Genomic DNA, 14,809 nt, shown 5'->3' with positions numbered 1-14,809 from the left:
TCTTTACGAGGGTGTGTGGGGTCTTTAGGACGGTGTGATGGGGTCTTTACGAGGGTGTGTGGGGTCTTTAGGACGGTGTGATGGGGGTCTTTACGAGGGTGTGTGGGGTCTTTAGGACGGTGTGATGGGGGTCTTTACGAGGGTGTGTGGGGTCTTTAGGATGGTGTGATGGGGGTCTTTACGAGGGTGTGTGGGGTCTTTAGGACGGTGTGATGGGGGTCTTTACGAGGGTGTGTGGGGTCTTTAGGACGGTGTGATGGGGGTCTTTACGAGGGTGTGTGGGGTCTTTAGGACGGTGTGATGGGGGTCTTTACGAGGGTGTGTGGGGTCTTTAGGACGGTGTGATGGGGGTCTTTACGAGGGTGTGTGGGGTCTTTAGGATGGTGTGATGGGGGTCTTTACGAGGGTGTGTGGGGTCTTTAGGATGGTCTGATGGGGGTCTTTACGAGGGTGTGTGGGGTCTTTAGGACGGTGTGATGGGGGTCTTTACGAGGGTGTGTGGGGTCTTTAGGACGGTGTGATGGGGGTCTTTACGAGGGTGTGTGGGGTCTTTAGGACGGTGTGATGGGGGTCTTTACGAGGGTGTGTGGGGTCTTTAGGACGGTGTGATGGGGGTCTTTACGAGGGTGTGTGGGGTCTTTAGGACGGTGTGATGGGGGTCTTTACGAGGGTGTGTGGGGTCTTTAGGATGGTGTGATGGGGGTCTTTACGAGGGTGTGTGGGGTCTTTAGGACGGTGTGATGGGGGTCTTTACGAGGGTGTGTGGGGTCTTCAGGACGGTGTGATGGGGGTCTTTACGAGGGTGTGTGGGGTCTTCAGGACGGTGTGATGGGGGTCTTTACGAGGGTGTGTGGGGTCTTTAGGACGGTGTGATGGGGTCTTTACGAGGGTGTGTGGGGTCTTTAGGACGGTGTGATGGGGGTCTTTACGAGGGTGTGTGGGGTCTTTAGGACGGTGTGATGGGGGTCTTTACGAGGGTGTGTGGGGTCTTTAGGATGGTGTGATGGGGGTCTTTACGAGGGTGTGTGGGGTCTTTAGGACGGTGTGATGGGGGTCTTTACGAGGGTGTGTGGGGTCTTTAGGACGGTGTGATGGGGGTCTTTACGAGGGTGTGTGGGGTCTTTAGGACGGTGTGATGGGGGTCTTTACGAGGGTGTGTGGGGTCTTTAGGACGGCGTGATGGGGGTCTTTACGAGGGTGTGTGGGGTCTTTAGGACGGCGTGATGGGGGTCTTTACGAGGGTGTGTGGGGTCTTTAGGACGGCGTGATGGGGGTCTTTACGAGGGTGTGTGGGGTCTTTAGGACGGCGTGATGGGGGTCTTTACGAGGGTGTGTGGGGTCTTTAGGACGGCGTGATGGGGGTCTTTACGAGGGTGTGTGGGGTCTTTAGGACGGCGTGATGGGGGTCTTTACGAGGGTGTGTGGGGTCTTTAGGACGGCGTGATGGGGGTCTTTACGAGGGTGTGTGGGGTCTTTAGGACGGTGTGATGGGGGTCTTTACGAGGGTGTGTGGGGTCTTTAGGACGGTGTGATGGGGGTCTTTACGAGGGTGTGTGGGGTCTTTAGGACGGTGTGATGGGGGTCTTTACGAGGGTGTGTGGGGTCTTTAGGACGGTGTGATGGGGGTCTTTACGAGGGTGTGTGGGGTCTTTAGGACGGCGTGATGGGGGTCTTTATGAGGGTGTGTGGGGGTCTTCAGGATGGTGTGATGGGGGTCTTTACGAGGGTGTGTGGGGTCTTTAGGACGGTGTGATGGGGGTCTTTACGAGGGTGTGTGGGGTCTTCAGGATGGTGTGATGGGGTCTTTACGAGGGTGTGATGGGGTCTTTAGGACGGTGTGATGGGGGTCTTTACGAGGGTGTGTGGGGTCTTTAGGATGGTGTGATGGGGTCTTTACGAGGGTGTGTGGGGTCTTTAGGACGGTGTGATGGGGGTCTTTACGAGGGTGTGTGGGGTCTTCAGGATGGTGTGATGGGGGTCTTTACGAGGGTGTGTGGGGTCTTTAGGATGGTGTGATGGGGGTCTTTACGAGGGTGTGTGGGGTCTTTAGGACGGTGTGATGGGGGTCTTTACGAGGGTGTGTGGGGTCTTCAGGATGGTGTGATGGGGGTCTTTACGAGGGTGTGTGGGGTCTTTAGGACGGCGTGATGGGGGTCTTTACGAGGGTGTGTGGGGTCTTTAGGATGGTGTGATGGGGTCTTTACGAGGGTGTGTGGGGACTTTAGGACAGCGTGATGGGGGTCTTTACGAGGGTGTGTGGGGTCTTTAGGATGGCGTGATGGGGGTCTTTACGAGGGTGTGTGGGGTCTTTAGGATGGTGTGATGGGGTCTTTACGAGGGTGTGTGGGGTCTTTAGGATGGTGTGATGGGGTCTTTACGAGGGCATGGTGAGGTCTTTATGACGGCGCGCAGGTGTTGCCGCCTCCGTGATTCCCACTGCGATTCAGGGGCTGGGACCCACTCACGGAGATGCCTCTTGCCCCACAGGAGGCGAAGTTCCTCCTGCAGCAATCCCGTGGCTATGGCCCGCAGGGCACATTCCCAGGTATGGGGATCACTCAGGAAGGCCAGTGACGTGGCCTCCCAGACACCAATGACTCCCCAGTCCCCACGTGGTCTGCCTGCCACGGGGCAGTGTTGCCGTAAGCAATGTTGCCGACCAAAGGAGTTTATGTTCCCCTTTACCAGGTCACCAGCGGGAGGCAGCTGGAGGTGTAGCCCAGTGCCAAATTCTCATGCTGAAGAGGAAAGATCTCCTCTGCCTTTGATCCTCACATACCAGCCATGCCACCAGGGTTCTCCCTCCAGACCCTCCTGCCCGGTGCTGCGAGTTCACTGGGCAGATTGCTTGCCTTCGGAGTCCCCGCAGATGACTGTTGATTCAACCTGGCATTTTGACACCACCTTACAGAGGCCTCTCTCTTTCCAGAGCTGTGACATTTCCTCACCACCCACCAGCTGCTTCCAAAGCCGACACCACGTGTCTGAGGTGCCTCTCACTTGTGGGTGCTGGCGTCCGTGTGTGAGTCAGGTTCCTGCCGCAGTTGCCACGCGTGGCAAACAACTCCAACCCGTGTGTACGAGTGTTTCGTGGTCAGGCCCTCGAGGGCACGGCCGGGAGGAGCTGGGCTTGCTTCCAGACTCCTGGCTGGGCTCAGGCCAGCTCCATGTGCCCCTCGGCCTCAGGCTAGTGCTTGCCTGGTGTGTGTTTGTTCCGTGACAGTCAGGCAACCGCACCGGTGCACTCAGAGCCTGTGCTGCAAAAGGCCTGCGGCGACAGGGTCACCAGGCCCAGTCCGGCCAGCAGGACAGGAAGTACGTGCTGGCCCTTGGAGCTTGTTGGCTTAAGAACAGCAAACTGCTGGGACTTTGACTGGGATCACCTTGAATCTGCAGATCTTGGGGAGAACGGACATCCTTTTTTTTTTTTTTGAGACGGAGTCTCATTCTGTTGCCCAGGCTGGAGTGCAGTGGCTCGATCTTGGCTCACTGCAACCTCCATATCCCGGGTTCAAGCAATTCTCCTGCCTCAGCCTCCTGAGTAGCAGGGACCATAGGCGCCCACTACCATGCCTGGTTAATATTTTGTATTTTAGTAGAGACAGAGTTTCACCATGTTGGCCAGGCTGGTTGCAAACTCCTAAGCTCAGGCAATCCACGCACCTTGGCCTCCCAAAGTGTTGGGATTACAGGCATGAGCCACCATGCCCAGCTGATTTTTTTTTTTTTTTTTTTTTTTGAGATGGAGTCCCGTTCTGTCCTGTCTCCCAGGCTGGAGTGCAGTGGCACAATCTCAGCTCACTGCAACGTCCGCCTCCTGGGTTCAAGTGATTCTCCTGCCTCAGCCCCCTGAGTAGCTGGGACTACAGGCGCACACCACCACGCCCAGCTAATTTTTTTGTATTTTTAGTAGAGATGGGGTTTCATCATATTGGTCAGGCTAATCTTGAACTCCTGACCTCAGGTGATCCACCCACCTCGGCCTCCCTAAGTGCTGGGATTACAGGCGTGAGCCACCGCACCTGGCCGACTTTTTTTTAAATAAAGTTTTCCAACCATGATCCAGATCTGGTTCATTTAACCGAGTTCTTTGACTTTCCTCAGTGGTTTTCAGGATAGAAGGTCTGGCAAGTCTGGCATGTCATTCATTAGATGTTTTTCTAGCCATTTGGTGGTTTTTCTTGCCTAGTAAATAGTATCTCTTTCCAAACGGTCTTGTGAAGGTATGACTTACCTACAGTGAGGACAGACCGTAAGTAGACACAGCTTGATGGATTGTCACATGTGTGATACCCACACAGCCACACGGAGCCTCCTGCCTTTTCTAGTCTCTTCTCCAAATGGTGATCATCACTATTGGACTTAAATCATCATCGATTACCTTTGGTGGTCCCTGCACGTCTTACAGGTGGAGCGGCACGGTCTGCGCTTCCATGTCTGACCCTCCGCTCTGAGGTGGCGGCGGTGCAGAGTAACGGGTGTATTTCCGTGTCTGACCCTCCGCTCTGAGGTGGCGGCTGTGCAGGGTGGCGGCTGTGCAGAGTGGCGGGTGTATTTCCGTGTCTGACCCTCCACTCTGAGGTGGCGGCGGTGCAGAGTGGTGGGTGTATTTCCGTGTCTGACCCTGCACTCTGAGGTGCAGCGGCTGTACAGTGTGACGGGGGTGCACCCTTTGTCGGTGATAACAGTACTGCATTGCACACGTGTGCCAGAGCCCGCCTGGTCCCCTGCTGACGGACAGCTGCCTTGCTTCCAGTGTAGGACTGTGATAAATGAAGTTGCTCTGATCATCCTGTTCCGGCCGTTACGGGGACATGTGCCTTTGTCTGTCTTGGCTGTGTGTCCAAGAGTGGCACCACTATGTCATGAAGGATGCTTGGGTTTTGCTTTAGAAGAAACTCCCCATTTCCAATATGGTTGTGGCGTTTTGCATTCCCACCTGCCACGTGAGAGTCCTGGTTGCCCCACATCCTGGTCAACACTGGGTATTGTCAGGCTGTGTTTTTAGCCAGTCTGGTAGGTGTACGGGTATCTCATCGTGGTTTTAATTCGTGTTTCTCAGGTGACTAGCCATGCTGAGCACTTTGTTCATTAGCCTTTCAGATATTTTGCTTTGCAAAATGCCTTACTAAGTCTTTTTCCTATTGTAAAATTAGGTTGCTTGCCTTTGGTTAGTTACTTGTAGTGGTTTTTATAGATTCTGTATATTTATTTAATTTATTTATTTTTCAGACAAGGTCTCACTCTGTTGCCCAGGCTGGAGTGCAACCACACGATCTCGGCTCACGGCAACCTAAGCCTCTGGGGTTCTAAGCAATTCTCCTGCCTCAGCCTCCCGAGTAGCTGGGATTACAGGCATGCACCACCATGCCCAGCTAATTTTGTATTTTTAGTAGAGACGGGGTTTCACCATGTTGGGCAGGCTGGTCTCGAACTCCCGACCTCAGGTGCTGGGATGACAGGCCTGAGCCCCCGCGCTCGGCCTCTTCTGTGTGTTTGTTTGTCAGATATGCACAGTGGGACTGTTTCCTCCCAGTCTGTGGTTTTTGCCTTTTTGCTTTCTTAGTGATGCCTTTTTTTTTTTTTTTTGGAGTTTTTGCTAATTAGTTTTTTTTTTATATCTGTGGTTACACAGTAGGTGTATATATTTGTGGGTTACATGAAATATGATGATGCAGGCATGCAGTATGTAATAATCGCTCTGTGTAAACAGGGTGTCCAGCTTCTCAGGCATTAAATGCTCTTCTGTGATTCCTTCGACAAGCTTTATGGTTCTGACTTTCACATTTTGGTCAATGATGCGTCTTGAGTGAATTCTTGTGTATGGTGTTGTAAAAGCCAATGATACAAATGGGCTCACTCTTGTCCTACACAACTAAATCAGAATCAAGGGGCCAGGGGAAAAAACACTCAGAACATAACCTGGCACCTGCTCCAAAAATTAAACATTTTGTGAGCCCAGCACCTAAAGCAGCCCCTGTAATCCGAAGACAGTTTTATCTGTGAGCTGCTGAAACAACCTGCTGGGACTCTGAACGTGCTTTCACCCACACCATCATTCACCCGTCAGAGCCCCACAGGTCTCCTGGTGCTTACTGGTCTTGCTGGTGAGCTTGCTTGTGAAACAACACAGATCATTTATGTTTCTAAGAAAACTCCCAACCTTGTCTTTGTTCTTCGGACGTAGTGAGATCACCCCGTCTGTGTATATGCCCTGAATTGCAATTCTTGCTTCCTAAATAAAACGTTAAATTTAGATTTTCCTGTGACTGTCCAGTTGTTCCAGCACCATCATCAAAAAGACCATCCTTCCTCCCACTGAATTACTTGGGCACCTTTGTCAAAAATAGACTCTCTTGAAGGAATTCTGGATTATTTATGCTGTTTCAACAATCTATTTACCTATCCTTATGTCAATACCACACTGTCTTCGAAGTTTTCAAATACGACAGTGGTGGCTCACACCTGTAACCCCAGCACTCTGGGAGGCCGAGGCAGGCGGATCATTTGAGGTCACAAGTTGGAAACTAGCCTGACCAACATGGCGAAACTACTAAAAAAAAAAAAAAATAGCCAGGCATGGTGGCAGGCACCTGTAATCCCAGCTAGTAAGGAGGCTGAGGCAGGAGAGTTGCTTGAACCCAGGAGGTGGAGGTTGCAGTGAGCCAAGACCACGCCATTGCACTCCAGCCTGGGTGACAGAGAGAGACTCCACCTCAAAAACAAAACACAAAACAAAACCAAATATGATAGTATACATTTTCCAATTTTGTTTCTTCTTCAAAATTGCGTTGGCTACTCTATGTCATTTGAATGGTTTTGTTGTTGTTATTGTTGTCTCTTTGTTTTGAGACGGAGTCTCGCACAGTTGCCCAGGCTGGAGTGCAGTGACATGATCTCAGCTCATTGCAACCTCTGCCTCCTGAGTTCAAGTGATTCTTCTGCCCCAGCCTCCCAAGTAGCTGGGATTACAGGTGCCCACCACCATGCCCGGCTAATTTTTTGTATTTTTAGTAGAGATGGGGTTTCACTGTGTTGGCCAGGCTGGTCTCGAACTCCTGACCTCGTGATCTGCCCACCTCGACCTCCCAAAGTGCCGGGATTACAGGCGTGAGCCACCGCACCTGGCCTGAATTTTCATGTTAAGTATTTATTTATTTATTTATTTATTTTGAGACGGAGTCTCGCTTTGTTGCCAGGCTGGAGTGCAGCGGTGCGATCTTGGCTCACTGCAACCTCCGCCTCCCAGGTTCAAGCGATTATCCTGCCTCAGCCTCCCGAGTAGCTGGGATGACAGGCGCACACCACCACGCCCGGCTAATTTTTTTGTATTTTTAGTAGTGACGGGGTTTCACCGTGTTAGCCAGGATGGTCTCGATCTCCTGACCTTGTGATCCACCCGCCTCGGCCTCCCAAAGTGCTGGGATTACAGGCATCAGCCACCGTGCCCAGCCTCATGTTAAGTTTTAAAAAGACCTGCTGGGATGTTTATTGAGATTGCGTCAAATCTATAGATCATTTTGGGGAGAATTGATATCCTACAATATTGAGGCTTCTGATCCCTGCACATGATGTATCTCAACGTTTATTTAGGTTTTTTTCAGTTTCTCCAAGCAATATTATTGCATAGTTTTCATTACATTTATTCCTAGGTATTTGATGGATTTTTGATACTTTTATAAGTATATTTTACACATAAATTTTGATAATTTTATCAATAGTATTTGAAATTTTATCTTCCAATTGTTTGTTGCTAAAATGTGCGAAATGCCCTGGTTTTGTACATGGACACTGTGTCCCAACTTGTTGGTAAATTCACCTCTTGGTTCTGGCAACTTGTAGATGCCTTTGGGTTTTCCACAAAGTCACATCACCTGCAAATCAATTCCGTTTCACTTCTTCCCTTATGATCTTTATGCCTTTTGTGTCTTATTCTTGCTGCTCCACACCTACATGGACCTGCAGTGTTAAGAGTGGGCAGGAGTCTCTTAACTGTGACAGGGGATGCTGGGTTTTCATCAACACACATCGTCAGATGGAGGAGTGCACGTCGTCAGATGGAGGAATGCGCATCAGATGGAGGAGTACACATTGTCAAATGGAGGCGTGCACGTCAGATGGAGGAGTACACATTGTCTGATGGAGGAGTGCACGTCAGATGGAGGAGTGCACGTCAGATGGAGGAGTACATATCATCAGGTGGAGGAGTACACATTGTCAGATGGAGGAGTGCACGTGAGATGGAGGAGTACACATTGTCAGATGGAGGAGTGCACGTCAGATGGAGGAGTACACATTGTCAGATGGAGGAGTGCACGTCAGATGGAGGAGTGCACATTGTCAGATGGAGGAGTGCATGTCAGATGGAGGAGTACACATTGTCAGATGGAGGAATGCACATCAGATGGCGGAGTGCACGTCATCAGATGGAGGAGTGCACATCAGATGGAGGAGTGCATGTCAGATGGAGGAGTGCATGTCAGATGGAGGAGCGCATGTCAGATGGAGGAGTGCACATCATCAGATGGAGGAGTGCACGTCAGATGGAGGAGTATACGTCGTCAGATGGAGGAGTGCATGTTGTCAGATGGAGGAGTGCATGTCAGATGGAGGAGTGCACGTCAGATGGAGGAGGCACGTCAGATGGAGGAGTGCACGTCAGATGGAGGAGTGCATGTCAGATGGAGGAGTGCATGTCAGATGGAGGAGTACACATCATCAGATGGAGGAGTGCACGTCAGATGGAGGAGTGCATGTCAGATGGAGGAGTACACATTGTCAGATGGAGGAGTACACATTGTCAGATGGAGGAGTGCACGTCAGATGGAGGAGTGCACGTCAGATGGAGGAGTGCACGTCATCAGATGGAGGAGTGCACGTCAGATGGAGGAGTGCACGTCAGATGGAGGAGTGCACGTCAGATGGAGGAGTGCATGTCAGATGGAGGAGTGCACGTCATCAGATGGAGGAGTGCACGTCAGATGGAGGAGTGCACGTCAGATAGTGGAGTGCATGTCAGATGGAGGAGTGCATGTCAGATGGAGGAGTGCATGTCAGATGGAGGATTGTGAGTCATTAGATGATTGTCAGTTGCTTTAGGTCGTCAATTTTTGTAAATGTTTCTTGGTGCAAATAATGTGTAATTCTGAAATTGTTCAGTATCATGAGTTGGGCCAGATTTGTTTATTGTGTTGTTGACATATTTCATTTTCTTAGTTTGCTTATCAGTTACTAAGCAAAGTATGATAAGATGCATGTAATTCTGTCAGTTCTTGCTTTAGAGTTTTCAGATTGTTACTAATTTTATTTTGGTGAGGATTTTCCTGGTATGTTTTTTCTTTCATCATTATATAAGCTTATGTTTTATATATTTCTCTGCATAAAATTCCGGACTGCCAGTGTCTTTTAACCAGTGCATGTAACATTTACGTTTAATGTAATCATGTACATGGATTCTGTGGTGATTGATTCTGCATAAGAAATCACTGCAAAGCAGAGCTGCTGACAAAGCAAACATTTATCCTCCACGTTTTCTGTGGCTCAGGAGTCCGAGAAGGGCTCCTCGGCATGGTGCTGCCTCAGGGATGCTTCTGAAGCTCAGTCCCGGTGTGAACTGAGGCAGCCTCATCTGAAGGTTTGCCTGGAGCTGGGGACCCACCTCCCTGATGGTGCACCCCCCATCGGTCCCTCCCACGTGGACCTTCCACAGGGCTGCTTGAGTGTCCTCACAACATGGCAGCTGGCTTCCTCCAGTGAGTGATTCAAGAGAGACCACTAGATTCATGAGGTCTTTATGACCTCACCCAAGACATCACATACCCCTGCTGCTCCTATATTCTACTGGCCATGCACCTCAATCCTGATCTAGACAGGAGGGGAGCACACATGCATGACTGCCTGGGGGTGAGGATCACTGGGGGCTGCCTTGGAGCCTGATAACCACAGTACCTACCATCTGATTTCATTTAACTTTTGTTGATCTCATCTATTCTATGTTCCTTTTTCTCTCTGTTCTTGCCTTAGTTTTCATTGACGCTTCTTCTCTCATTTTGGTTTTTCCTTCTTCTGGTTTGGAGGTTACAGACTCTGTTTCTGGTGTTTTACTCACTGCCTACAAATTACTCATTGCACGTTAAACTTATCAAAATCTAAAGTGAAGGAAGTCACACTTATACCCACCTGGCAATATATCGACTTTGAAGCCTGGAAAATGTGAAGTCCCCTGCTCCCTTCTGACTTCCTGCTATTGCTGTCAGCCTGTTTAATAATGTTTTTAACAGTCTACTGGGCGTGATTATCATCATCGCTTGCACAGCCAGTGGTTTTTAGATTTACTACATACATTCCTCTTTGCCCTTCGCTCTTCCTGAGTCTCAGACTTCCAACCATGTTCATTCTGAACCACTTTCTTTCTGCTCAAGACAGTGTAGGAAGGTGCCAGTGATGGGACATTCGGATGAGCTTTTGGTCTGTCAATATCTTTTCCACACAGGTTCATGACAGCATCAGATTCTCTGCGGCAGGAGTACAGGTTGCAGCCACTCTCCCGCCGAACATTGAATACGTCTTTCCACCATCTTGTCTTTGCTGTGGCTCTGGGAAAATCAGCAGAGTCAGCCATCACTCTCCAAGGGGAGCTGTCGGTTCTATCTGCCAGCTTTTGAGTGTTCAATTTGATTTTTACTTATTCAATCTGGAATTTGAATGTCTTTGATGTGTGCGCTGGTGTCATTATTCAATTATGGGACTCTCTCAGCCATTATGTCTTTAAATATTGCCTCCACCCCGTTCTGTCTCTTTGTCTTTGGAACACAAACTAAATGTTTGCTAAGCCTTCTCTCTCTCCCGGTATCTTTTAGTCTCCCACTTCTTTGTTTGATTTATTTAGCTGCCTGTGCTGCATTCTAAAAATATCTCCTCACCTGTCTTCCAGTTCATTTCAGAATGCTATCAACCCATTGAAGTTTTAATTTCTTAAAGTTTTCATTTTTAGAAGTTCTACTTTTTAATAAAATTATTTGATCTTTTTTCTTTCTTTCTTTCTTTTTTTCTGAGACAGGATCTCACTCTGTCACCCAGGCTGGAGTGCAGTGGTGTAGTCACAGCCTCCAACTGCAGCCTCCAACTCTCAGGCTCAAGCGATCCTCCCACTTCAGCCTCCTGAGTAGCTGGGACCACAGGTGTGCACCATGCCCAGCTGTTTTTGATTCACCCTTGCACCCAGCTGTTTGGGGCTGCATATTGTTGGGGGCGTGGGGTGTCTTCTGTCCCCACACTCCGGGGCCTTGGGACCCAGAGCTCCAGGTGGCCCTGGTGGCAAAGTCTCAGAGGGAAGAGCTTTGGGGCCGGGCACCTTTCAGAGCACCCTCTCCTTGGGGTCACTCACCTTCCCTGGCCTGGACCTGGTCCTCCTTTACCATCTTGCCTGCTGCTTTTGCTTGTTTTTGTGATGCTTTTCCTATCTTATGCCCTTATTTGGTGGTTTTCCCTGGAAGGGCTGGTCTGGGTCCCAGACTCCCAGGTACTGAGTGCACCCCATGGGCTTTAGTGGCTCCCCGGAGCCTGCTGACACCCCACAGTGAGTCTCACCCCAGCCCCGGCCTCCATACAGGGTTGGGGCCCAGGCCTTGGGCCTCCCCTCCCTCAGCAGGGTCCAGGCCCCACACCAGCTGCTCGGTTAGCTCATGCATGCTCCATTAATCACGCACAGACACACGGAGAGCCGCAGACACCACGTCCCCTCCTCCTTCGCTTAGGGTGGGCCCAGCCTCTGCCCCGACTTACTGGACACACACTTTCTGGGCACCCCGGTGGGTCCCATCAGGCCCTGGGTGCCTGGGGGACAAAGCCCTGCCCCGCAGTGCTGCCTGGCCTGCTGCGCTGGGCCACCCTGGCTGACTTGACTTCCCAGTCCTGTGCCCGGCCTCCGTGCGTCTCTCCGCTGGGATGAGAGCCCTGGGGAGTGGGCGCTGTTCCCACCTCGTTCTTCCTGCTGCTCATGCCCTGCTTGTGCCACGTGGGCCCTGGCCTGTCCCATGGGCCAAGCTGGCCCAGCCCTTCCAAGGTTCCCGGAAGCCAAGGACTGCTTTGCATAGGCACTGGGGGCTCTCCCCACCCAGACCCCCAGGAAGAGTGACTCTGCCTGGGGCTCGGACTTTGCCGTGGGCAGTGGGTGCCCCAGCAGGGTGGTGCCTGCACTTCTGGGCTGGGCTGTGGCTGCTTGGGAACCTATAGCCCCAGCGGCTAGGAAAACCAGGGAGTCCCCTCTTCACCCCACATCCCTACCCCACCCTGGGGCTCCTTCTGTCCCTCCCCCACCAGCTATAGCTGCAGCAAGTGTGCAGGCTGGCCTTCCCCTAGTCCTTCCTGGCCTGGGCAACCTGAAGTTTGACTCACCAGCCCCAGTACATGGGGGACGGGGCTTGGCACAGGCTCACCCCACTGAGAAGGGCTGGCCAGGGACCCGGGACAGCCCCAGGGCAAGGACAGCAGTTGGAGGCCAGTGAGAGCCAGGCCAAGGCCCCAGCCTCTCGGGTGAAAGGGACACATGGTGGTCACACCTGCCAGCCTTGCCTGTCCTGTGATGCTCCGAGGAACTGTGTGAAAGTTCTCAAAATGCAGCAGCTCCCATGCAGGGGGTGGCCTCGCTGAGTGGCCAGCCCTGCAGTGGACGGCACCTACCTGCTCTCACCCATCACGGCTGCCACCTCTGAGTCCATGCAGGAGAGGGCACGGTCTGCAGCTGCCTGCCACACCAGGGGCACGATGTGGCTGCCTGCCAGACCACGGGCACCACGTGGGATAGTGGGCCTGGGGTGTGCTTCCTCCGGCAGCTCCTGGCATCAGAACTGCCCATGGGCCCTGGTGAGGTCTGACCACAGGTTGTGGGCAGCAGGTCTTCTAGCTCCACCAGCAGCCCCAGCCCAGGCCCACTTTGAAGGTGCCAGTGTGTCCAGATGGCCTGCACTGGGTGCAGCCTCTTGTGGGGACTCGGTGGCTCCTGGAGCACCCCCAGTCTTAACACTCCCACCTCCCTCCTGACCCCTCCAGCTGCTGACCCATCCTGGGACTCTGTGGCTGGCCCAGCATGCTGCTGGCCCTCGTCTGCAGGCACTGTCCTGAACCCACCACCCACTTGGTCCTGGCCCAGTGGGGATGGGTCCTCAGCACCAGGCGTCTGAACCCGAGCCCAGGCACAGCAGGGCAGGACGAGTTGGGGTGGGGGCTGCTCTTCTCTGAATCCCCTGGCCGGTTGGGTCATTCTAGGCAGGACTCGCCTGGAGGAGGGCTGAGAGAGGCTGACAAGCTAGAGGCAGAGCTGGACTGCCCCTCTGGGGTGGGGGGCCACGTGGAGGGGCGTTAGGGAGGGTGAGGGGGGTGGGGAAGGGGACCTCCCATCCGCAGAGCCTTCATCCCAGAGGGAGGACACCCTATCCCCGCCCCCCTGCGTTTGAGTGGAGGTCTTGGTTTTCCGAAAGCTGGGGGAAGCAGGTGGGCTCCATGCAGGAGCGAGTTGGGAGCCACCTGGGGCTGGTCTTGCAGGTGATAAGGGTGGCCCTGGGGGGCCTGCCTGGGGGCGTGGCCTTGAGGGGCGCGGGCGTCGCCTGTTGGTGGGTGTGGATTGAGGGACGGGTGGGTGCGGTCCGGGGACCTGGGGTCGAGGTCAAGGGGCGCTAGGCACAGTCAGGGGGCCTGGGGCGCGGTAGGCGGTGGGCTGGGGTAGGAGAGGACAGGGGCGAGGTTTCAGGGATCTGTGGGCTCAGGGTCTGTGGACGCAGTCCAGGGTTCCCGGGGGGTGTGGGAAGGTCAGTGGGCTGGAGGAGCGGTGGCGGGGGGTGGGGTGGGCGGGGCCCGGGGACGCGACTGCGGGTGGAGGAAGGCGCTATCGGGGGTGGGGAGTCCCGGGGCGCGCCGGGGCGGGCGAGTGCTGTCGGGGTGGAGGGAGGCGCGGCCGGGGAATGTGGGGCCGGCGCACGCGGTCTCAGCGCCCCTCCCTCCCCAGGGCTGCCGAGGGACCCCCGAGCGCCGCCCTGCCTCGTGTGCCGCGGGCTGCTGCCGCCCGCCGGGCCCTGCAAGCGCTGCCGCTCGTTCTGCGCCGCGGTCCTGCAGGGCGCGTCCTTCGTGCGGCTCGGCGGGCGGAGCTGCAGCCCGCGGACCCCGTGAGTCGGGACGGGCGCGGGGACCAGGACGACGACCCGGAGCCACGCGCGTCTCCGTGGAAACCTGCGCGGAGCTGAGGCCGAGAACACAGCGCTGTTGTGGTGAACCCGCGTCCTCGCCGTGGTTTTCTTGGGAACCTCGTGCCCAGCACCCCCGCACCCGCTCCGGACCCTCCGAGCCGCTCTGGGGAAGGCTCCAGCCCGGGTCCCGGGCGGACGCTGGTTCGTTCCTTCCCGCGTTCGTCCGACGAGTATCGGCGCCGCCCAGGGTCTCCGCACCCCGTTTCCTCCCATCTGGTGCCCAGCGCGGGCGCGGAGGGAGCCCCCGGGGTTGGACCCTCAGATCCCTTCACCGTTGGGCTTCTGGGCGACGGATGGTCACTGGGCTGTGTGGCCGTGCTGCCCTGGAGACCCAGACTTGGAAAGACCCCACCCCCACCCCAGGCCTCGCCCAGCTGCGGTGGGTGATCTCGGTGGCCGGGGCCTGCCCAGGAGCCCGCCCAGGAGCCCGTGGCCTGGCTCTTCATGGATACTGAGCAGGGCCAATCCCCCAGCCCTCAGAGACAGGGCTGGAGCCCTCTGACCTCAGGCTGGAGAGGGTGGCCGGGGGCCTGGGGCAGAGGGGAGAGGCCGGCCCCACTGTCCTTCCC

The 14,809-nt window shown here is 54.1% G+C and overlaps 1 protein-coding gene across 3 annotated transcripts in view; it reads left to right on the top strand.

Moving 5' to 3' along the window:
* The window catches only part of TTLL8 (tubulin tyrosine ligase like 8), a 47,225-nt gene extending 32,961 nt beyond the window's left edge, over positions 1 to 14,264 (top strand). Inside the window, exons 14-15 of one of the 3 annotated variants that reach the window (XM_054675944.2) lie at positions 12,724 to 12,864; positions 14,003 to 14,163. In XM_054675944.2, the coding sequence (XP_054531919.1) occupies positions 12,724 to 12,864; positions 14,003 to 14,163 (302 nt within the window). Of the gene's footprint in view, positions 1 to 10,492; positions 10,710 to 12,723; positions 12,865 to 14,002 lie in introns of those variants that run through there. The other 2 variants (XM_054675943.2, XM_063808028.1) reach the window with 2 other exon arrangements.
* Positions 14,265 to 14,809: the final 545 nt, after the last annotated feature.

Source organism: Pan troglodytes, chromosome 23 (assembly GCF_028858775.2).
Source record: "Pan troglodytes isolate AG18354 chromosome 23, NHGRI_mPanTro3-v2.0_pri, whole genome shotgun sequence".
Taxonomy (NCBI): Eukaryota; Metazoa; Chordata; class Mammalia; order Primates; family Hominidae; genus Pan; species Pan troglodytes.
This window is presented reverse-complemented; position numbering and strand designations above follow the sequence as displayed.